Here is a 24,459-nt window from a genome sequence, read left to right on the forward strand (position 1 = left end):
ATACTTTAAAAGTTTTTCAGTAAATCATCAAAATATATAGTACTTGGAATTGTGATATATTCAGTCTCCCTCTTTTAAGCATTTAAACCACTTCTTTGGAACTTTGGAGTGATGTCATTAGAAGTGATTACCTTTTCACCTCTTATAAATACATCCAAGGATAGAACACATCAACGCGTTTCCTCAAAGTGTAGGCCTCAAACATTTCATTTCAACTTACTATATGCTTCCAACACAGTTTTATATTAATTTCTATGTGGGCAAAAATGATAAAAGAATGTCATTATAATACATTGAATGGATTTCTATGAGAGTGGTTCTTTCATCATGCTGAGTTCAAATGTCAGCATTTTCCAAAAGCCTAATGAGAAGACCCCAATGACAATTTGCAAAAATATTAACTATAAAAATTGATTTAAAAATGCAACCTATCTTTTAAAACTCACTTCTTTATGAGGCATAAAAATAAATACAAGATGGGAAATTCATTACTAATGTTGATAAATAAAAGTTTCATCAAGCAGATGAAACAAGGTAAATTACGTGCAATTGTGTGTGTACCCATTGTATAACAGAAATGTGTTTTACTTTTTATGACTTCCCACGGCTTCCTATCAAAATTAGAGAGAAATCTAAAAGTTGATCACTCATTTAGCACTTACCTTATGTGGGTGATGATGAGTGTTGTAGTAGGAATAAAAAAATCATCCACTCGGTCAAACTGCTTTCCTACTGGCTGGGTGTGAATAGTGTGGTGTAGCACATTCCCACTGGCCAGGGTGATTACCTAAACAGAGCATATCACTGTTAGAGCTTGGCAGTGCATTTCCTTAATAGTACCAGCATTAGTTTTATTTAGAGATGAAACAAATCAGTAGCTGTTTAATAGACTCTTTATTGCCATCCTCAAAATTAATATATCATTAAGCAAATTGGACTTTTGTAATTGTTTGCTTATTTTCAACATAGAAATTTGGTGTTTTTTTTTTTTAAGATTTTATTTATTTATTTGACAGAGAGAGAGATAGCGAGAGAGGGAACACAAGCAGGGGGAGTGGGAGAGGAAGAAGCAGGCTTCCCGCGGAGCAGAGAGCCCAATGCGGGGCTCGATCCCAGGACCCTGAGATCGTTACCTGAGCGGAAGGCAGACGCTTAATGACTGAGCCACCCAGGCGCCCCAGAAATTTGTTTTTATAAAGAAAAAATAGAGAAAGATTTATCTTGAATTTCTGCTTAAATAATAAAATAGGTAGAAACAACTTCTGTATTATAAAAGCATTAACCTTGCTATAATGAAAAAAATTAAAGCAAGTGTACATATGGTGTAAACGAGATCATTAGCTTTCTTGCTCCTCTTTTCTTTTCTTTTCTTTCCTTTCTTTCCTTTCTTTCTTTCTTTCTTTCTTTCTTTCTTTCTTTCTTTCTTTCTTTCTTTCTTTTTCTTTCTTTCTTTCTTCTTTCTTTCTTTCTTTTTCTTTCTTTCTTCAGCTTTGTGGAGGTGTAACTGATAAAACAAAAAACTTCTAATATAGAACAGAGCTGGAAACAAAACTGAAAACTCCAAAACAAATCAAATGAAATATTCTATCTCTTAGCAACTTTAGAATTGATGAAATTATATTTATTTTTTTCCTCCTATAAATTGAAAGTAACAAATTTAAGTAAGTTATTTTTATTATTATTTTAGAGAGGAGAGAGTGAGAAGGGGGTAGGGGGAGAGGGAGAGAGAGAGAGAGAATCTTGAGCAGGTTCCCTGCTGAGCATGGAGCCCAATATGGGCTCCATCTCAGAGATCCTGACCTGAGCTGAAATCAAGAGTTGGATGCTTAACCAAACTGAGTCACCCAGGTGCCCCAGATTTAAGTAAGTTTTAATCAAAGACATTTCTTCTTCTTATTCATCATCAATTAATTTTTAAAATCTTTATAGTCCACTAAAGAAAAGATCACTACATTTAAATTCTTTTATTCCTTGTATCCCATTATGCACCAATTCTATCAGTTCTTTCTTCAGATATTTCACAGCTCCCCATTTTTTCCTGTGGTCAACCTGCTGGTCAACCATTGTTCTGTGTTAGCCTTTTAAAGCACTTGCTGCCTTTATTTCTCCCCTTTTAATCCTTTCTACATATGACCACCAAATTAAACTTCCTAAATAATTGACTGACTCTCTTAAGTTAAATAAATTTCCTTCCTCAACACAGAGTCTTTTCCTTTGGTTTTATGACAGAAGTAAGTAGCACTTTGTGTTTTTGTTTGTTTGTTTGTTTGTTTTCTGAATGGCTTATTTTTCTTCACTCATATGAGTATACTTTCACTGAGTTCCCCTGGAAATTGCCTTTCCAATGAAAATAGCTTATTGTTATTATAACAGGATAGACTCAGTTATGTTGTGGTTAGAAGAAAAAAAAGAAAAAAAAACATTAAAGTCTTAGAGGCTTGGGAAATTAAGATTTCATTTCACACCCATGACTTTCCCAGAGGGTTTTGGTGGGGTATCTACTGTTTCACTTAGTATCCCATGCTGAACGAGCAGCCAACTACCTTGAATGTTTCCATTTACAACAGACCACATTTGCCAGAACTAATCATATGTCTCCACCTAACCAAAAGGAGCCTATCGTGTGCCCAGAGGAAGAGAGAACCAAAGTCTTTAATAAAAGCTATAAAGATACCATACCTATTTTATTAATGAATGTCAGTGAGGAAGTTTTCAATGGATTTTAGTCATTTATAATAATGTCTACAAGATTTTAATAAAGGTTAACAGAAGTAATGGGAAAGGAACTCCTCGAATTTTCTTCCCCTTAGTTTGTATAGAGGTGCATAGCTCTGAAATGCATGTACATGTATTTGAAATTAATAATAATACTGAGGGGCGCCTGGGTGGCTCAGTTGTTAAGCATCTGCCTTCGGCTCAGGTCATGATCTCAGGGTCCTGGGATCGAGCCCCGCATTGGGCTCCCTGCTCCGCAGGAAGCCTGCTTCTCCCTTTCCTGCTCCCCCTGCTTGTGTTCCCTCTCTCGCTGTCTCTCTCTCTGTCAAATAAATAAATAAAATATTAAAAAAATAATAATAATAATAATACTGAGACTGATGGCAGCAGGAATAATATTTACTGAGAGCCTGTTTTATGCCACTATGTGTTCTCAGTAGTTTACAGGCATCACGTAATTTAATATTCAAACAACACTATAATGTATCCCAACCTTACTGATGCAAAATTGTTTTATGCCAATGAAGGTATATTAACTGAGCATCTCATTTGTGTTTGGCATAGTCCTAGGTTGTAAAAAATACAATACCACTTCCCTAGCTCTTCCCAGTCTGGATTTTGTTCCCTGATGGTTCTAGATCCTTCTCACTGCTGCAGTTAAACAGGAAGTGGTGGATTGCCAGATTCAGGACTGAGCTGACTAACTGCAGGGACACACAGATTGATCTCTGATGCACCTTAATCAATAGGCCCGATCTTGCGACAATCCTTGGTTCCTTCCTAATGGCATCCTGCTGCTGGTTCCTCCATGTGTGATGCCTTCCACAAACCCACAGTTGCCACCTCCCACTGTCACCCCATCTGGCTGGGGCCTACTTCCTGGCCAACAGCAAGATGTAAAGACTTTATTCCAAGTTGTTTCTTGGGGACATTTCATCTCTAATTATCGTGCGTTTGAAAAGACATTACACATGGATTGTAAAACTGTGCAGATGACAGTCTCATGACTTTTACAACAGCATTTCTTAAATTTTCATAAGGCATAGATGCCTTTTAAAAAGAAAAAAAAATAACTATAATAAATCTTTGAGAATTCATCAGATAACACTAATTGGAAAATCACTGTCTTATATACCTTACATGACAGTTCTTGGGTTTTTATTAATTAATTATAAATATCACAGAAAATAATATATTTTGCTTCCATAATTGACAAAGATGTATAGATTGGATTATAGTCAAAATGAAAACGCAAAGTAGAAGTATACATAGGACTTTCAGATCCTTGATAAAATGCTTTTGCACCTTCAAGTTTTCAGTGGACACTATTGTAAGATACACTGCATTAGGGTAAAAAGTCACTACCTAACTAACCATCACAACCTAGCATCAATGTCTCTAGTTCTAGTCTGATCTTTCAACATGGCACCGGGACACCCTAGCCAAAATGGGACCTTGCCCATGTTTTTGGTTTGGTGAATTCAATTTTGCCAAAGGAAAGTCTGTTCCACTTTTCAAACAAATCTTAAGTTCCATTTCCTTTGCAGATGTTTCCTGATAATCTTGCTGGGAGACAATTATCCGTGACTATTCTGACACTTCTGCTGACTCAGGTCTTTCTGAGCAAAGGGCTCTAGCAAAGTTGGGGAAAGGATGATGGCATAGCAAAAATGCCTTGGAAGCTAAAGGTGGGGTATTGCTCCTGAGAGAGGTAGAGACTTAATTCCTTTGAGCCTTACTGATATTCCAGGGTACCGACCTGATAAAATTTGCATTCCAGAGTAATAATCTCTGTCATGGAAGAGGGTGGACTGATGTGCCAACAGTCTAAAAAAAAACTCTGAGACACATGATTCCAGGGTCCTTCTCCTGTTAGTGCAACTGTGCTATACAAAGAGGTTACATTAGTCTCTCACCACATCACCCCTAGGATGGGGGCTGGGGTATAAACACTAGCATGCTTCTGAGTAAGAAATGGTCTGTTCTCTGATCCAGAGACCCTGCGTTTCCTGTCAGCCTGTCTATATAACTATCTATGTATTATGTAATCTGTCACATATATATGTGTATGTACATGTGCATAAATGTTACTTTATGCAATTAAATCTTCCTGTATGTACTATTTTAAGAGTACTTCTCAATTCTTACGTTTTATTTTACATTTTCAGGTGTGAGAGTTACCTTTCCCTCCACACAGCAAATATTTAAAAAATTCATTAAATCTTAAAAGCATATTTTTTACTGGACATTCAGAGAAAAAGAACCCATTTTTAAATGGCTGAATAATGTGTAGAAAGTAACTTAACACTTTTTCAAAGACTATATTACCCTTTCTGTATGATATTAAAGGAGTGTGCCTAATTGTGCTTTATGGAAGGTTTGCAACACTGAGAAAGTTATTAATCTATAAAAGTAGCAAGTACCAAAAGGGAAGGGAAAGATTCAGTTCCAAAGAACACAATATATTGAAAATTCATACAACTTTAAAAGAAAAAAATATATATATTTTTTAACTTTTATAAGCTGTTTTATTTTATTTAAAAGGTAATAGAATTAAAAATAATTCATAAGAGTGATTTTAAAAAAATCATACATATTGACCTGTTCTTATCTTGTCAAGATTTAAGTACAAAATATCAAATAACTAGACAATATTACCATATTGTGACAGGTCAGTCAAACAACTGTCCACAACGAAGACTGTACTCTTTCCAGCAAAAGATGAGCTCTGTTATTTCACCCTCTTGAATCTAGGCAGGCAGTTTGTGACTTGCTTTGATCAAGAAGTTGTGGTGGGAGTGATGTGAATTCTAGTGCCTAGATCTTAATTAGCCTTGCAACTTCCACCGTCTTATACCCTGGAACCACCATGCTGAGATGCCAGTCTAAAGGATGAGCAGGCACGTGCAGGAGACACAAGCCACCCAGCTATTCACCACTAATACATAACAGACGTGGGGGTGAGGCTATTTTGAACCATCCAGCTACTGCAATCAGAGGAGTGCGGCCTTCTGAGTGTTCCCCCATCAGGCCCACAAACTGTCCAGATTGCCAAACCACAGAACTATGGGTAGTAAGTCATTCTTTAATTCTGTTTAACACATCAAATTTTGGGGTGATTTGATTTGCCACAATAGATAACTGGAATACTATTATATGGTAATGTTTCAAATGACACGTATTTCCAATGAAATATAAAAGGAAGTGTCATTCTAATAGTTCCTTTAAAAGATTTCATTTCAACAGACCTGCCTTTTGTAAGTTAAATATTGCAAAACTAAAAATCCTTTAGAAATATTTAAAGTATTGACAGTGACAACTGATTAAAATTAAAAGCATGGCACTCAATCGACTTACTGGAAACTGGCCAAAGATTAATGATTTGTAAGGAGAGGAATGTTCACGGCAGTGCTATTATCACGAGGTAGTTTGAGACATAGATAAAACACATTTTTTTTTTTAAGATTTTATTTATTTATTTGAGAGAGAGAGAATGAGAGAGAGAGCATGAGGGGGGGAGGGTCAGAGGGAGAAGCAGACTCCCCGCCGAGCAGGGAGCCCGATGTGGGACTCGATCCAGGGACTCCAGGATCATGACCTGAGCCGAAGGCAGTCGCTTAACCAACTGAGCCACCCAGGCGCCCAAATAAAACACATTTTCAGGGCCAAACATTCCTTCTCATTCCCTCTCAGTTTTCTGTTAAACTTTTAACTCCAACAATTGAAACTGTGCCAGAGAGATATTGTCAAAATATATTTTTTTCCTCTATCTGTCAAGATCTATATAAACAACTTTAAAACATAAGCAAATTCCACAAAGACTATACCACTTATTCCGCAATTAGAAATGAGCCTGTGCTGAGATAAGAACATACTATCTGTTTTGGAGAAAAATGGAGATCTGCCTTGACACGGTCTAACTCTCTTGGTCTCTAGCTCACACGCCCCATTTTGAAAAGAGAGATTGAAACAAGAAAATTCTCATGAAAACTGACAGGAGGCAGGTAATTGTTGAAAGGTAAATTATGACTGTTTTTCCCTAATGGCATTGGTTTTGTCATCATCGATTTTTCATTTTGCATAAAAATCTAACCTTTGATAAGTATAACCTGCATTATTTTCCATCCAAACAAGTACTTGAGTTTTAACTTGTTCCCCCCTTTCTGTGCAGATCTAGATGTGATTAAAGTATAGTCCTCAGATGGAAAAAGATCACTCTTACATAGTTATAAATATCCAATGAGATATCTAAAGGTTTAAATATCACTGTTTTCTCAAATATACCGAAATGTGCTTACCTGCAGTGTTGGAGAAGTCTTTTCCGCGGTACCCCAGCTCAACACCCAGACCTGATCATGTGATTTGTCGTAGTGTAATTTAACTGGTACAGGGTCTGTGCTTACTGCCTGTAATAAATGGGAGTTGAAAAAAAAATGTTTTCAGACTGAAATATTAGTTTAAAACTATGCCAGAAATTATGAGAGAACACAAGAGTTTAGATGTCAGATTAAAAATTTATGTTGCCAATTTTCTGATTTTTCTAAACCTTTATTTGTTTAATTTGGGAATATGATACTTTACCCAAGCATGTTTTTGTACAATTTTATATAGTCTTATGTTCCTTCATTACCTATGCAAATTGGGTGTCATGGAGAAGCTATTTAGAAACTTAAGATATATAAATGATTAATACGTGTATTTTATTCAATTGTTGAACACAGGTAAGAACTATGTTTATACTATTAGGTTTTTTTCATTCTAATGTTGGGCATGGGATTTGGCTGTCTATAATGCCAAAATGCCTACATATGATAGACCACGGTAACCTTAATGACAGATTACCTAATTTAGTTTCCTTAACGAGAAATCTAAAATCACCAAAAGAAGTAAAAGCATTTTTTAACCATCCTTGATATGGTAAATGTGTTTTTCTGCCAATATTTATAATATTTAGCATTTACTTAAAACAAAACTTCCAGAAAACAAATTGCTGCCCGGAAGTTATTTCACTCACCTTAATTTCAAGCTAATACCTTTTTCAAGTAATTTCCTGTAGTAGTTCCTTATGTATATTTTTCTAATTTTATAACATAAAACAAATTGTATTCAATAAAACAACATTTATTCAATATTGAAAGCATTTCTTTCCGAAGCTCTGTTGAATATCCTTAGAGAATTTCCCAAGTCCTAGTTCATAATGCAATCTTCACGGTGGGTTAGTTAAAGGTATACTACACTTGTGGTTGAACTTGTGAAGATTCATATTTTAGCTTACATGTTGGTAATTTAGTCTTACTAATATATTTATTTTCTAAAACCTTGCCCTGAATTTTATCTATTTAAAATTCTCAATATTCTTGGATTACTGAATTAATTATTTGATTTCTGAAAAGGCCTACTTAAACATTTCTGTATTAGTGTCCTCATGACTTTCTTTTTTTTAATTATTTACTTATTTTATTATTATTATGTTATGTTAATCACCATACATTACATCATTAGTTTTTGGTGTAGTGTTCCACGATTCGTTGTTTGCGTATAACACCCAGTGCTCCATGCAGAACGTGCCCTCTTTAATACCCATCACCAGGCTAACCCATCCCCCCACTCCCCTCCCCTCTAGAACCCTCAGTTTGTTTTTCAGAGTCCATCGTCTCTCATGGTTGGTCTCCCCCTCCGATTTCTGCCCCCCTCATGACTTTCTTCCTGGCTCACAGAGCCATTATGTTGATTTGGGATCAGGTGGCCAACAATGTTCTCAGGGAAAGTAGCCCACTTGGCGAGCATCAGAGATTTAAGCCTATTCCGCTTTCACAAATGCCAAGTTTCCCAGCCTCTCTAGAGGCTCCTGTGGTCACATGACCTAGTCTCATTTATACATGGTAAGGATCAATACGCTGAACGATTTTTGAGAATGATATTGCACCACACTTTGTTCCTGCTTGGAATGCTATCATATAAGAACATTAAGCCTTAGGGCGCCTGGGTGGCTCAGTCATCAAGTGTCTGCCTTCAGATCAGGTCCTGATCCCAGGGTCCTGGGATCGAGCCCTGCATCGAGCTCCCTGCTCAGCAGGAAGCCTGCTTCTCCTTCTCCCACTCCCCCTGCTTGTGTTCCTGCTCTTGCTATCTCTCTCTGTCAAATAAATAAAATCTTAAAAAAAAAAAAAGAACATTAAGCCTTAATTTCCAAAGTCATTTTGAGGCCAGGAAACAATAAGCTTAAGAAGGAAAAGCCACACAACACCTTGAAGGTTTGGCAGGAGAAAAATGAAAGAAGACTGAATTCTCCATAACAACCTTGAGTTGCTGCACAAACCTAGAGTAACTGTCTCTAGATGAGGTTATTTGGGATAATTAAATAGCTTTATTGCTTAAGAAGTAGTCTGGTATTTTGTTAATTGCAATCCAGTGAATGCCAGATGTTTCATTTAAATTCTTCATGTACTCAATGATAATTTCAATATGTATATAGCAAAAGTGCCATCATTAATCATTACACTAATAACAAAGCAATAAAATTCCTTTGATTTTTCATATTTTCCCCTTTATATGTAAAACTTGATCTGTGTGTGATTATAACAGTTACCCTATTTTGTATGCAGCTTAAAAGGAAATAATCTTTATGTCTTTAAGATGTTAAAGATAAAATAGTTCAACCCAAAAGCAATAGTAACAAAGACCTCATTGTTATTCAATTGTTGAGACAGTTACACAAAGAGCAAAGATCTTTAGATAACTTTAAATATTAAAGAACAATTTAAATGAAAACTTCCAGCTTGCCAGCTCTCATAAGGTTCTTTTCTTCCACTGATCCCTTTCCTAAGGGGCATACCACAGGCCATGGGTTAATATCTACATAAAACAGACAAGAAATGGAGACTCAGTCTTACCAGTAATCATCCAGCAGGTGATCAGCAGAGCTGGGATTTGATAGTCTGTTTATCCCGAATGTACAGCCTCCCTGAACATGAACCATCATCCTTCCTAGCTGATAGTTTAATTTCTGACAATGTGTGGATATGTTGCCCTCCTATTGTTGCCTCATGTATAAGACACATTCTTTGGGCTTTTTCTCTTTTGGAAGGTGTAAGGAAATCCACGGGCCCAAATATACGCAGTATCATCTATATAAGCAGTACAGACCTAGCCGAGAATCAGTGAGAAGCAGTATACACCATGCTTATGAGCAGGCATTCTGAAGCCGACTGCACATTTTAGTGTCCTCACTTAAGTGAAAAGAATAGTAATAATACCTTGGGAAGTTACTAAGCTTTTCTGTGGTATGCCATGGAAATACTACTATTACTGTCAGAAAAGCTAATTGAACTAGAGGTATTTTCATGACAATTAGCATCATAGTGTTTTAAAGCTAGAGATAAAGTACCCAGTACCCTTATTTAGCAAATTAAGAATCTGAGACTTAGAACAGAAAGTAAATAAACAGTCTTTGTCCTTAAAGAATTATAGGCGAGAGGGTGAAAGAACTTAAAATAACTAGATGCCTATCACAAAATAAAAATAAGGACCAAATGCCCTGAAAGTGCAGAGGAAGAGGTACAAAGCACGTTAAAGGATAAGGGTGAGAGGTGATGCTTTTATTGAGCCTTTAAGTATGAATATTTTTATAAATGGGAAGACAGAGACTATTTTTTAAAGTTAATTTATGAGAATATGTTCCAGGAGATGTCAAAAAGCAGTCCATGGATAACTGCTTTCAAATAATTAAGATATACGTATTTGAAAGAGAAAAATACCAATTTTCAAAAGAGCTTCGGATTTTGAAACATATCTGCTCAGTGGTCTGCAAAATATTTGAACATTTTTGTCTCTCAGTATTTCAAAGGCTTAATATTAAATTCAATATATTTTGGTGTTTGGTTATAATAGCTCACCAGAACTGAAAAAGATATGCAGATCAAAATGAAGAAAAAATCATCTGACATACTTTATTTGGAAAATGTTTAACTCTTAGGGAAAAAAAAAAATCTGTTTACAGCTTTTCAAGTGTAGATATAACACATTTTACAGAGGGGACATTTACATGGTTTTCAGCAACAAGATCATCTAAAAAGACAGAAATATTTCCAAACAACCATCTTCAGGATAATCTTGCCATACCCAATTTTTAGCCAAAAAAACCTGATATTTTCCTACTTACATTGTCAACTTTTGAAAGGAATAAATTGTATGTTATTGGATTTCACAAAATACCTGCTGGTATACTGTGGAAATTACTTTAAATGATGAGTAAGTTTAGACCATTAGCTTTTGAAAAAGAGAAAGACACTATATTTGATACTTAAAATATTTTTCTTGCCACAATTAAATCTGTAAGCCTCTGTGTTACAAAATAGCTTAAATGTTTCTCCACATTTTATGAAAGGGATTGTAAAGATTCTCTTATCCTTGACTGCCCTCTTTCTCCCATGCCTCACATTCTCAGGAAACAGGATTCTATCCGACTTCTAAATACTGCCCTCGGCAGAACCTCCCCTGATACCCACCGAGAACAGAGCCTCTATCTTCTCGAATCCATCACATGGTTTCTAACTTCTACCTTTATATATACTCACCACCTTTCTCAACAGATTTGTTAGGATGATTTTTTTTTTTTTTTTGTAAGCATTAGACAGATCATAATACTAATCTGCTCAAAGCACTATAGTGTTTCCTCATTTCCCTCACAGTAAAGCCAGAAGTCCTTTGAATGACTACCAGGCCCTAGCTGACCTGCCCTCTCCATCTTCTTTCTCTGACCCCTTCACCTACTACTCCGGTGGAGTGCTCTGGGCCTCCTGCTGTTCATCCAGCATGCCAGCCACACACACCTTTTAGAGGGCTTTCGGAGGGCTTTTTCCCTGAATGGTCTTCCCCTAGATAGTCCAGTGTCTGCTTCCTCAACACGTTCGCTGCTCAGAACTCACCTTCTCAGTGAGGCCAGTCTGATCACCCTGCTTAATACTGTAACCAGCCTTCACTTGGTGCACATCCCCTCACCCTTAGCTTTCCCAATCCCACCTGGTCTTACACCACAATTTTACCTTTTCCAAAGCACTTACTACCTGACCACATATTATATAATTTGCATTTTTAGTATTCCTATTTTTCATTGTCCATCTTCATCCAACGGATTCTAGGTTCCAAGAAAGCAGCTTTTTTTCTGTTTGTTTAAGTCAATAATATAACCTATGCACTTAGAACAATACCCTGTAAATAGCAACATTCAACATACAATTAATGGGACTCTAAATCTACATCATTAGGAAAAACAAATTGCAAAATTAAACAGTGTTCCAAAACTTATTATTATTAAAATCATCATTATTATTTTATTTAAGAAAGACAATTACACTCTGTATCATACTTATTATGAACAGAGGAGTTTTTTTAACGTTTTCCAAATACAAATTATTTTAATTTAATCTTCATAGCAACTTTTGTGTTGAGGTGTGCAGTATTGTTATCTCCTTTGTAAAGATAAAAGTGAACTAAAGTACCAATATTGATCCCTTCTTATTGTAAAACTCCCACTTTCGTCTAGGTGCCCTCCTGTCCACTGTGTGCATTACATCACTATTCAACATACAGATGACTGTGAGCTTCCCACGTTGGCCCATATATTAAATATTTATAAAATATAATATGATTTTTTAAAGATAAAAAGACATATAAATGACATCCTAGTATTCCCTTATCACAACTCAGCATCTTTCATTCCACTTTGGAGACCACCGGTGTCTATAGGTTTTTGTTTTGTTTTTGTTTTTTTTCCTGCACCTACCAGCCATTGATCAAGAAGAAATGATATAAGTTGAATAACAACATTCAAGAATATGTGATTGTAAGAAAACATTCCATATAGATTCATCTTCCACCTCAGAATTAACCTATATAGATTGCTCATTTATTACTTTGCATAAATTTGTATTTAACTACTGATATTATTTTGCTAGGAAATTGTTTTCAGACTTTGCCTTGAGAAGCCTAAGGAAATGAGATTTATTTGTAGCAGGTGATTCAAATCCCGGCCATAATAGAACAAAGGGAATCAGTTTAGATCTATTGAATGATTCCGTAAAATTTTGTTTAAATTAAAGGTTCTAATACTTTAGGTCGGAAATTTTTCTCCCATATCATAAACACTATGGTTTTCTGTACACAGTGGCATTTGCTTGGCCTGGTGATATTCAGATAATTAAGCCACAATCTTACTTTCAAAAATGAATTGATCTTTTAAATATTTTCAGAAATACCTTTCAAATTACAGTGTGTTGTTATTGTAAGTAATTAAGAGTAGTGATCTACATATTCAGGTCTGAAAATCCATTTCTTAATTTCCCATATAAGTACCATTTTCAGAGTGTTATATTATCATGTTGAATTAACTTGTTATAGTCCTTCATTAAAATGCTGAAAATACACTATATAATGTAATAATAAAAAGGTCTTATTTGTAGCTTTATGAAGATATCAGTAAAATATTTTTTCTTTAATATTTTAAAACATTGCTTAAGCATATAATTTACTTACATTATAAGGGTTTTTTTTTTCCTCTTTGTCGATCTACAAACCTTAACTCCTTCATAATCCCAACATACTCAGTGTTCCACAAATTTATCAGTACTTGTTGAGGAGGTGAGACAAATATAAAAAATTTAAAGTGTATGCTATCCTGATCATGGACCAGTTGCCTCAGCTTCTACAAAGATGGCCTTTTTATGAGGGGGAAATACTGGTAATAGCAACAAAGATACACAAAACTTGGGGTTTGGTCTTGACATGAAGGAACAGTGAAGCACAGCTTGTTTATCAACCTGACAAGGAGAGTACCAGCTGGCTAATTAAGTGAACCTAATTTAAACTAATGATGTCGATTCTCAAGATAATGTGCTAATGGTTAGAGGAGACTGCTGATGACACTTAAGAATACTCCTGAGGTGTCACCAGCCACTTTGGCATCCAAGCAGAACCTGATTTTGCTCCACGGAAGACAAAATGAGGTCAGTTGTTTACTAGCCAGTCTTTAATACAGCCAAATATCACCTGCCTGCCACTCTGACAAAAATTCCACAGTAAGAAAGGCAATACACATTTGATGGTTAAGCAACAGCAACCTTACCGATTCCATTAAAAAACTGTGATCTTTTACTTTTTAAGCTGCAGATAAAAATGATACTGTTGCATTCACTGAAAACAAATATACTCTAATGATAATATTTTATCATGAATTTTATAAAAGCTTGTGTTGTCAAGGAAATATTTGTCATTTTAATAATAAAATGTAACAAAGCTGTTCCAATTTTTTAAATTTTTAATCCTAAAGACACATTTACTACCAATCCACACAATCTTTTGCATGTATTCTTCTGCATGTATTTGCATGCAAAAGAAAAAGTCAGAAATATAACTTCTTAGTTAAGGTCTGTATAAAACACTAGGGATCTACTTTAACTAGATTGAAAAAGAAAGCTTGAAAGATTAAAGTTAAATAAGAATAGTGTTCTTTTTTTTTGTCTCTTTTCTTTTTTTCAAGATTGACTTTGGACTTCAATGTTCCATTTCTGTATCCACACCAGAGAAAATTCCATGACATTTTCTATCATGTTTGGGAGAAGATTAACTAAATTTCTTTTTTTTTTTTTTAAGATTTTATTTATGTCACAGAGAGAGACACAGCGAGAGAGGGAACACAAGCAGAGGGGGTGGGAGAGGGAGAAGCAGGCTTCCCGCTGACCAGGAAGCCCGATGCGGGGCTCGATCCCAGGACCCTGGGATCATGACCTGAGCTGAAGGCAGACGCTTAACGACTGAGCCACCCGGGCGCCCCAAGATTAACTAAATTTCTGTTATAGTTAATATTCTTAGCTGTTTCTGTATAATAAACTCGGGTTTGAAAGAAATAAAAAAACGCCTACAGCACACAATCAGGAAGTATAATTTCACTTGGATGCAAAAAAAAAAGACTGACTTCAAACCTAGCCTCAGTTGAGAAAAGTGGTCAAGTTGAGAAAGGATGCTTAATTTTTACGAAATTAACTTCGTACTTGGCAGTTGACTTTGAGTGTGCTCTGTCCTTGGAGATAAATACAGCTTTAAATCACAAAGTTGTTGTTGTTGTTTCAATGTAGTCTTTTAAGTAGCTAGAAATGTTCTTTCTTTAATTTCAAAACTTGAACTCCTTGGATTATTAATTTGTAAAACAGAGGGTTCAATATCTAAGTCTGCAAAATCTATCATGCTGTTTTTAAATTGGGAAAACCTTGAGGGAATTTATAATTTTAAGAAATGAAGTATTTTCAAGTATGAAAATAGAACCACTAGGATATTTATAATTCACCTTTAAGCACGTACTTCTGAGGACTAAAATTTACATACCCTAAGGTAATGTTAAGACAAATATATGGCAGTGTTCTTTCACCCTGCAGGTAGTAGACGTATGGAATTTATTATCTAATGAGCTCACAGAGTGAAATTATACATGGTTTTGAAAGTGAAAACTTAGACAAATTTAAACCTAGAAAATTTTAGTTTTTTAAAAAGACAATCTTTTGTGGTATAGATCTAAAATTTTAGGTTGATATTTACAGTCAACAGTAGGTTTCAAGAACTAGTATTCCTATCGGAAAGAGTACAAGACTGACTGTACCCAGTATGGAAATTTTCATTTTATAAACAATGGTGATCTCTGCTTTTCTATCCAACATCTTGTTGCAGAATGGCCCAAATCGTAGGAGCTGCTCTTTCACTTCCCTTCTTTCCAGCGAGGTATTCCCTAGCCCCTATAATTCAAAACCTTTTCTTTTCATTGACAGAAGGATAATCTTCAATGCCATCACACATCTCGCCAGAGCTGCGTGAGCAGCCCCATGACATTCTACTGCCTCTGCCTTTTTGCGCCAAGGTTTAAGTTCTCACATTCTTCCTACAATAGGAATATATCTGGTACATTATTCTTGGTTCCCACTGTTCTCCAAATAGAAGGGAGCTGTAGGAAGTGAGGCAATAAGGGTGATAAATGGTGATGTGGGGCAAGATGCATGGAGAGAAGCTTAAGATTTGTCTTTGGTAATAGAAAGTCTGAAAATATACAGGGGCTTACCCAGAGCAGGTAGAGTGAGTAAGGCAGGAAATCAACCACCAAGTTGGCTTTCCCTCTAAACCCATCTAGGACAGGGTATTTTTTTGTTGATTTGTTTTAGACCTCTCAAATCAAGATTCCTTTTTTATTCTTATTTGGGTTACATGATATAAACATATTTTCCCTCTAATTTGTTCTTTCCCATTTTGTTTTTAAAATCCACTACCATGACTTTTACCTTAATACTTTCTTAGTTTCTTTTACTCTCTGCTAGAAGTGTGGTTATATATTCTTTTACTCAACTCTAATAGTGTTAATCATGACTTTTGTCCTTGTTTTTTGCAAAAATTCCCAATTTCCTTTTGAGGAGTCTTTTTTGAATAACTTAAGTTTTACCTTTTATACATTAATTCCTTTGTGTCTTTATATACATATCTTTATGTTTTCCTTCAGATTCTGATTTTCTTCAGCTAAATTCTAAAATTATCTGGTTAAATTAACCTATTGCTGATTTTTTTTTTAATTAAGGAGAAAAATTCCCTGAAAATACAGCCTTATTTGGATTCAACATATTTAATCATGATTGTTAATATTACCTGATATTGATATTAATATTTTACATTTACATCAGTGCTATTAATAGCTTAACATTGTGTCAGAGAATCGGTATGAAATAATTTTCATTACTATTTCTTGTGACTTAATTTATAGTCTATCATGTGTTCATTTTCACTAAATGAAGCATTTAGTGAAATGTTTCAAATGCATGAAATGCTATGGTCTGAGTGTTTGTGTTCCCCACAGAATTCATATTCTGAAATCCTAACCCTCAAAGATGATATCAGGAAGTGTGGTCTTTGAGAAGTGATTAGGTCATGAAGATGGAACCCTCATGAATGAATCAGTGCTTTTATAAAGAAAGATCCTTCTGAGATTCCTCACCCCTTCTACTGTCTGAGGACACAGTGAGATGGCACCAGCTATGAACCAGCAAGAGGACCCTCACCAGATCACAACATGCTGACACCTTGATCTTGGACTTTCCAGACTCAGAACTGTGAGAAATAAATGTCTGTTGTTTATAAGCTACACAGTCTGCTATTTGGTTATAGTGGCCCTAATGGACTAAGATATGATAAAATGTTTAGTGATGATATATATATATATCTAAACATTTTATCTCTTTTTAGATATAGATATAGATGATATAGATGATATAGATATAATCATTGCTGGATGCAAAGGCTAACACACACATCTGTTAATTCAAGCATAGCAACAGTGTTGTTCAATTCACATATACTCTTAATTTTGTTGATTTATCATGTGTAGAGGTATCAAGTTCTTCTCACTTTGATCCTATGTCAATCTCTAGTAGTAGTTTGGCAATAATCACCTTGTAAAATTGTAAGCAATCATATATGTTTTTAGTCTTATATTTTCTTAACAAAGTAAACATTTTATCATTATCAAGTAACTTGCTTCAACTCAATGCTTTGTGCCTTAAAGTTAATTTTAAAATCTGATGTCAATATAGCTACATCAGCTCTATTGTTTTGTTGTTATTATAATTCCTGCATTATCTGTACTGTCCTTAAATGTCACTTTTTCTTTTATCTTTTTTAGGGGGTATATCTCATAATGTGCATATGGTTAGATTTCCATTATTCAGTCCAACAGTTTTCTTTTTGTCTTTCAGTTAATTACATTAGTCCATCCTCAGTTACTGTAATTGTGAACATACTTTGTTTTTTTAATTGCTATTTATTTTATTTTTTAATATTTAAATATAGCTGACACACAACGTTACATTAGTTTCAGGTGAACAAATTAGTGATTTGACAAGTTTATACATTATGCTATGTACACTGTAAGTATAGTTACCATCTGTCCCATTACATTGCTATAACTGTATCACTGCCTATATTCCTTATGTTCTGCTTTTTATCCCTGTCACTTACTCATTTATAACTGGAGGCTTGTATCTCCTTCTTCCCCTTCACCCATTTTGCCCAACCCCCCACTTACCTCCCCTCTGGCTACTATCAGTTTGTTCTCTGTATTTATAGTTTGATTCTGCTTTTTGTTTGCTTATTCTTTTTTTTTTTTTAGATTCCACTTATGACTGGAATCATGTAGTACATTTGTCTTCCTCGGTCTGACTTATTTCACTTAGCATAATACCCTCTAGGTCCATCCATATTATCTCAAATGGCACGATATTATCCTTTTATATGGCTGTGTAATATTAAATTATGTATCACATTTTCCTTATTCATTCATCTATCAATGGACACTTCGGTTGCAATGCTGCAATAAACATACTACCTTTTTCAGTTAGTGTTTCCCTTTTCCTGGGTAGATACCCACTAGTGGAATTATTGGATCATATGGTATTTCTATTTTTAATTTTTTGAGGAATCTCAATACTGTTTTCTGAGATATCACCTTAGAATGGCTAAAATCAGAAGACAAGAAACAAGTGTTGAAGAGGATGTGAAGAAAAAAGAACCTTATGTACTATAGAAAACAGTATGCAGGTTCCTCAAAAAAAATTGGATGTATTTGGTTTTATTCTATCATTTTGTTTAAATTTGTTTCTATTTGTTTTGGGTTTTCCATTCTTATTATTTGTCTTTCTTATTTCTTCTTCCCCCACTGTATTTATTTGTAAGTTGTTCATTGAATTTTATTTTATCATAGCCAGACACAGTATTTCAAGACAGATTCTTTTTAACATTAATAAGCATACCTAGCATATTTTTGAATAATCAGTTATTCCCATTCCAAAATAGTACAAGAAATCTTAAAGTATTTCAAATAAATCATCCCTTTCTCTGTTTACATATTGTTGTACAAAACTTAAACACTTGTGTTACTATTTTTGTCTTGTGTTTTCACTCTTTTAAAGACGTCAGTCTTTTTTTAATAAAGGTTTTTATTTTTTTTAATTATTTTTTTTAAGATTTTATTTATTTATTTGACAGAGAGAGTGAGAGAGCACAAGCAGGGGGAGCAGGAGAGGGAGAGGGAGAAGCAAGCTTCCCACTGAGCAGGAAGCCTGATGTGGGGCTCAATCCCAGGACCCTGAAATCATGACCTGAGCCGAAGGCAGACGCTTAACTGACTGAGCCACCCAGGAGTCCCTAAACATTTCAATCTTAAACTAAGAGAATATCCTAATTATTACTGAGAGTTAATATTTTAATAGATCATATATTTACCAATTTACTTACTCACTATCACATCAAACTTATTGATCAGTTAGTTTTCCTTATTCCTGAAGCAAATAGTTTTCAGTTCGGTTTCAATTTATGTTGATGATAATATCTATGTTTTTGTGTATCTGACACAGTAAGTAATGCTGTGGTTTCAAAATTATTTTTACACTGATCATATTATAATATTAGAATGTATTTTATTTCTACTAACCCATTTAGCAATGTTTCACTTTCATTTGGTGTCCATTATTGCTATTGAGAAAGTTGCTGTTGTTCTCATAGTAATTCATCTGCCATTTTATGATCATTCTAAGATATTTAATTTTTTTCCATTTAGGTTTCATTGTCCTTTCTAAATCTGAAGGTTTATTACATTTTATTTTATAAATTATATAGTAAATATAATATGTAATATTCTTTATTATACTATAGTACATTCTCACTTCTTATCACTCATTTTGACCTAAATATTAACTTCACCCCCTTTCTTTTATATTATCTCCTTTCTGGAATTTATGTTTTCTACTGTGAATGGATAAATAATGTCTGTGTATTAAAACACATTTGATTTTCATTATTAGTAGTAGTTGTTTCCATAAAGTAACCACTAACACTGAATTTCTGAATACTGACCCATTGCTCCTACGGGAAATACATACTTAGGTTCCTATGAGACTCTGGTCACAAGATTTTCATCAACTGATCAATAGATAACTTTGTTTCATATGTGTTTCTGTTCAAAGACACTTTATTTAATATATATTGTTCATTAATTAACATAGAACTCGTGGCCAAACAGTACCAGGACTCATGGCTGAATGAAACTTACCATTAGGCACATCACAGCCTCTTGTACAGGCATTTCAACACTGTGTTTTGGAGCCATTTTAAGCAGCAAAATTGCCAGCAAAAACACAAAAATGCAAAACACATGGTACTAAATAGACCATGAAAAGAACACTTGTTTACGGTCTAAAAACTGACACAAGAAGGCAGAGTCTCTTCTTATTCAACCTTAGCTAGAAACGTATATGTTGGGGGACAAACTTTTAACCATTCTGTTCATGTCCTTGAATGACCACAAAAGCCCCATGAGTATTGATTTTATGGCCCTAAATAAATTTAAGTGAATTTTCAAATGCAGAATCAACAAATGATGATAATTAACTATCATCGATTTCTCTCCAGCAAAAGAAGAAAGAATAACACTACGGCTACATTTAAACAAAATGATCTTATGATTATAATGTAGAGCAAAGTAGCCAGATACAAATAGTGAATGCTATATATTTCCACTGATGTAATATTCAAAATCAGTCAATGTTTATTTATGGTGGCATAAATATACATAATGATTATCTTTGAACAGTTAACGACTAGAAGGAGTAATAAAACATTATTATTATTTTAATAACAATATCATAAGGAGAACTCATTTCGATTGAGGCCCAATTTTCTAGCCCATAAAAAAGTAAATGTTAGATTCTTGTCTAAGAAAACTCCATAATCATGATTATATCATATCATAATATGATTTTTTAAATATTTTAGCATTATATATTATCTTTTACATTCTCCTGGTATTTCATAGCAATTATAGGCACTTTGAAAAATAATATAATTTATGTGACTTTTACCATTGATGAACATTTCATTATCAATATTTTCTATTAATTTTAAATTTTACATTGTTGTCTGAAGTTGGAAATGATATGAAGATAAGTGATGTTAGATTTTCTCACTTTTGAGTATCTAGTAGGCAATACATAATGAGTCAGTGTAGATTTCTAGTTTGAAAACTAAATTTAAAGGCCAATTTGATTATTTCTGAAGCATACTTCTAATATTAACATGCTGGCTATAGAGTCTAAATAATGCCAAACTGAATGCCTATAATTTGATGGCCTATGTTACAGCTGAAATCAAGATAAAATTAACCTGGTCAACGTCCAGCAGTTTCAAAGAAATAAGAGGCAAAATATATAGAAAAATATATATTCTCACGGTAGATACTGAACCATCAGATTGGATATATATGAGAACCATGTAACCCTGGAGGCCTTAGATAAGTTTTCTAGTAGAACAGTTATTGATCCTTTTCCTCATTATTATACCAGCCACTCTCTTATCAGAAATTGAACCATTAGACTAATTACTCACTGTAAATTTGTAAAACTGAGATAACAGAGTTTTTCAGTAGAAACGCTTTTCATTCTTTTATTTGTAATAGCAAACATATCCATAGTAGGCAATCAACAAATGTACATAGAGTAGATGGATAGATAGATGGATGATTGGATGATATCATGTGAAGCTCTGAAGGACTCTTAGAATGAAAATTCCTAACTTTGAACTTATTGCCACTTTTTGTGGTTCTAGTCAGGAATCATTAGAGCGGCTACTTCAGTATTCGATTTCAAACCAATATTGATGCAAAAAAAGTCTTGGTAAATATAAAGAATGGTTAGCTTCCAGTGTCTCTCAGAAAATTTGATAGTAAGTAAATGTAAAGCACTTCTATATGCCAAGATCTGCTATAAATGTTGTATATGCATTAATTGAGTTAATTCTGAATACAACTTTGTGAGATATATACAATTATTAATCCCATTTAGTGGATTATGCATATCTAATAAAGCTGTTTTAAGTTTGTTTCCTCTGAGCTGAGAAGCAAGAGATCCTAATAAGAGTCAAGGGCCCAGTTACTATAGCCAGACAGCCTAGAAGCAAATCCTGTACCACCCCTTTGTGGTTGTGCAATGGAGTACAAATAGATTGCCCAAATTAAACAACTTTGGAAAGAGCAGGGAATGAAATAACTGGGGACTCAAACCAGAATGTTTTTTTATAACCATGACCATAACAATGTTTATTAGGATTTTTTTCTCTGCCATTGACCTATGTACATATTACTTGTTCTACTAGTACAGTAAAACCTACTAAATTACTATTACCTAACAAAGTCTACTATTATCTTGGCTTTTGTTAAGAATCAAGTAAGAAAGAGATAATACTGTTTCTGGAATAGTTACTAGGAATACCTTAATTAGCCTCTGACTGGAACTCTCCTGGCTCTAAACAGAATAAGCAAATCTGAGGTTGATTTTTGTGGAACTAGTCATGTTAGTATTATGATGTGTTTATGGAATCTAATTTTTGAAAATAATAAAAATTAAATTATTTTTCAATTCATTAAACTCAAGGAACAGAATGAGAGGAAAGTTTGCAGAAAATGCATACATTTTCTAGTTACCCAAGTAATGAAACAAGTTATCAATGACAATCAGATGGCAATGTACAAGTGACCTGGTATAGAATTAAATAAAAGTAATTTTTTTTTTTCAAATCACCTTCAAAAGCAGGGATTGTTCATACCTGAACAACTTTTTGGGACTGCACATCAACGATAAGGACTCTGTCCAGAGTTGGCTGTGCAACATAAATGAACTTGTCTTTGACGTTAACAGCTGAGGCCCACACACACCTCTGAACTTCATCTCCTTCAGCTTTGGGACAGACTTCATCCTATAATTTAGAAAACAGGGGGAAAAGTGAATATCTTAAATTATAATATGGGTATGGCATATTAGGAGCAAAATTAACGTTTGATGCTTAACTACTTTCAGCATCAAACGTTAAATATATACATACACAGAGAGATAGTGTGTGCCCTAAATCAAATAAAACAATACATATTGCATATTTAAGCTCATTAAATGTACATACAAATCAATGTAAATAACTCTTTGATATTAATTTCAGCAAGCTCTTAATTACTTACTTCTAATAGGATATAGCCTGTCATATGTTACTACCTGTTCATAGCTCAGTAACTTCAGAAATAGATAATAAATACAATGTTTTCTCTCATATCGTCCAGTCTTAAGCTTCTTTACCAGACATTTAGTGTCACACTAAAGTATATTTAGAGTTTATCACGTCAGTGGCTGCCCCCAAGGCATGTCCTTCATCTTTTCAAAAGCTGCCGGATAAATCCACTGGAAATGATTGAAAGTTTTCTAATTTGTGGAGAATCAGAAGCTTAGAAAAATTATAAAACAGTAGCCATTCAGAATGCTTATTTTATTTTTCAGTTTGGTATCAAGGTGAAATTTTACAAACTCTTTTAATCTGCCCAAGCAGATTATTATTCTTCTCCTTCACCCTCAACTGTTTTCTGGTTGAATATTATATAGTTTGTGCTAGATGGCCATAAATGAGGCAAAAAAAATATATATATATATATATATACCTACTATTTCCTCCTTTCCTGAATTTTGTCAATAAATGAAGGTTGAAGGGATATATAGGCCCTTGTGATCCATGCTGGTAGACACATCACAAATGGAATAAACGTGATTTAGTTCATTATTTTTGTTTCAGGCATTTTTTTTATTCACTGACCTTTTTGTTTTGTAACTTTCTCAAGTTACTTATAGTTAGGAAAACACTAAGAAGAGAGATTTGTTGAGCTGTACATAAAATATGCATGTAGTGATTCTAGCATTTCATTTGTTTTATTATTTAGGTATGATCACTGATTACTGATATCTAATTTATTGATTTGTGTACTCCAGTTAGTAACTCTTAAATTAGAATACTCTCCTTCTCTAATTCAATTAGCAATAATCGCGCCTCGGATAAACCTCATTGGCTACGATACTGCCACTGCGCAAAGCTCTCCTTCTCTAATTCAAATAAAAACATTTTTTTAGCAGACACTCCACTCACCATTTGTATTTAATAATCATGAAACACAATTAACAAGGTTTTCATAATCAACTCCACTAAGCATTTCTTTTAAAGATAAGATTGACAGCAAATAAACCTCATTTGACATATAGTAATTAAAATGGATATACCACAGTAACGCCTTTTGAGGGAGCACAAACATAGTAGGTGGTTTTTCTGTTTGCATAAAATTTAGAAAATAATGTAAAAACCAGAGCACTTTGGAAGCTCAGGGTGTGGTCGGTCTGCTGTTTTTGTTCTCCAAGTTTCAGATCTGATTCAGGGACAACCTGGAGTATCCACTGCTTTTTAAGATTCAGTCCAGAAGTTGCCAGGTAGTCAAAACACCAGGAACATAAAATGAGAGCGTTTTCCTTTAAACAGTACAGGTGGTTCCCAGGCTTGCAGAACATAACCGAACAAATTGAAAACTAAACATTTAATGTATGGTTCTGGGAGTTCTGGAGGCATGAAATTAACTGTTACATAGAATGTACCATAATCATTCTAAAATGATTCCCAGTGGCGTCATCCTGAGTCATGTCCACAGCACCCTCAAGCGGGCAGCACAAACCCGAACTCTGTCCTCAGCACATGTGCACAACCGTTTCACTCATCAATTCACTGGAACATTATTTTCTATGCCAAACATATTTCTTCAGAAGCATATTAAATATCTTTGACAGGAACCTATTTTGTGAGAATCCAGCA

The 24,459-nt window shown here is 34.4% G+C and overlaps 1 protein-coding gene and 1 pseudogene across 4 annotated transcripts in view; both read right to left on the bottom strand.

Annotated features, from left to right (window-relative positions):
- Window positions 1-24,459, bottom strand: part of FSTL5 (follistatin like 5) — a 725,252-nt gene that overhangs the window by 54,814 nt on the left and 645,979 nt on the right. For all 4 annotated transcript variants that reach the window (XM_078069389.1, XM_078069388.1, XM_036106567.2 and 1 more), the window contains 3 exons: window positions 22,393-22,542; window positions 7,014-7,121; window positions 663-787 (listed from right to left, as the gene is read on the bottom strand). In XM_078069389.1, coding sequence (XP_077925515.1) covers window positions 663-787; window positions 7,014-7,121; window positions 22,393-22,542 — 383 coding nt within the window. The remainder of the gene's footprint in view (window positions 1-662; window positions 788-7,013; window positions 7,122-22,392; window positions 22,543-24,459) is intronic.
- LOC118544679 (U4 spliceosomal RNA) lies at window positions 23,588-23,697 on the bottom strand (annotated as a pseudogene).

This window comes from Halichoerus grypus, chromosome 3 (genome assembly GCF_964656455.1).
Source record: "Halichoerus grypus chromosome 3, mHalGry1.hap1.1, whole genome shotgun sequence".
Classification (NCBI taxonomy): Eukaryota; Metazoa; Chordata; class Mammalia; order Carnivora; family Phocidae; genus Halichoerus; species Halichoerus grypus.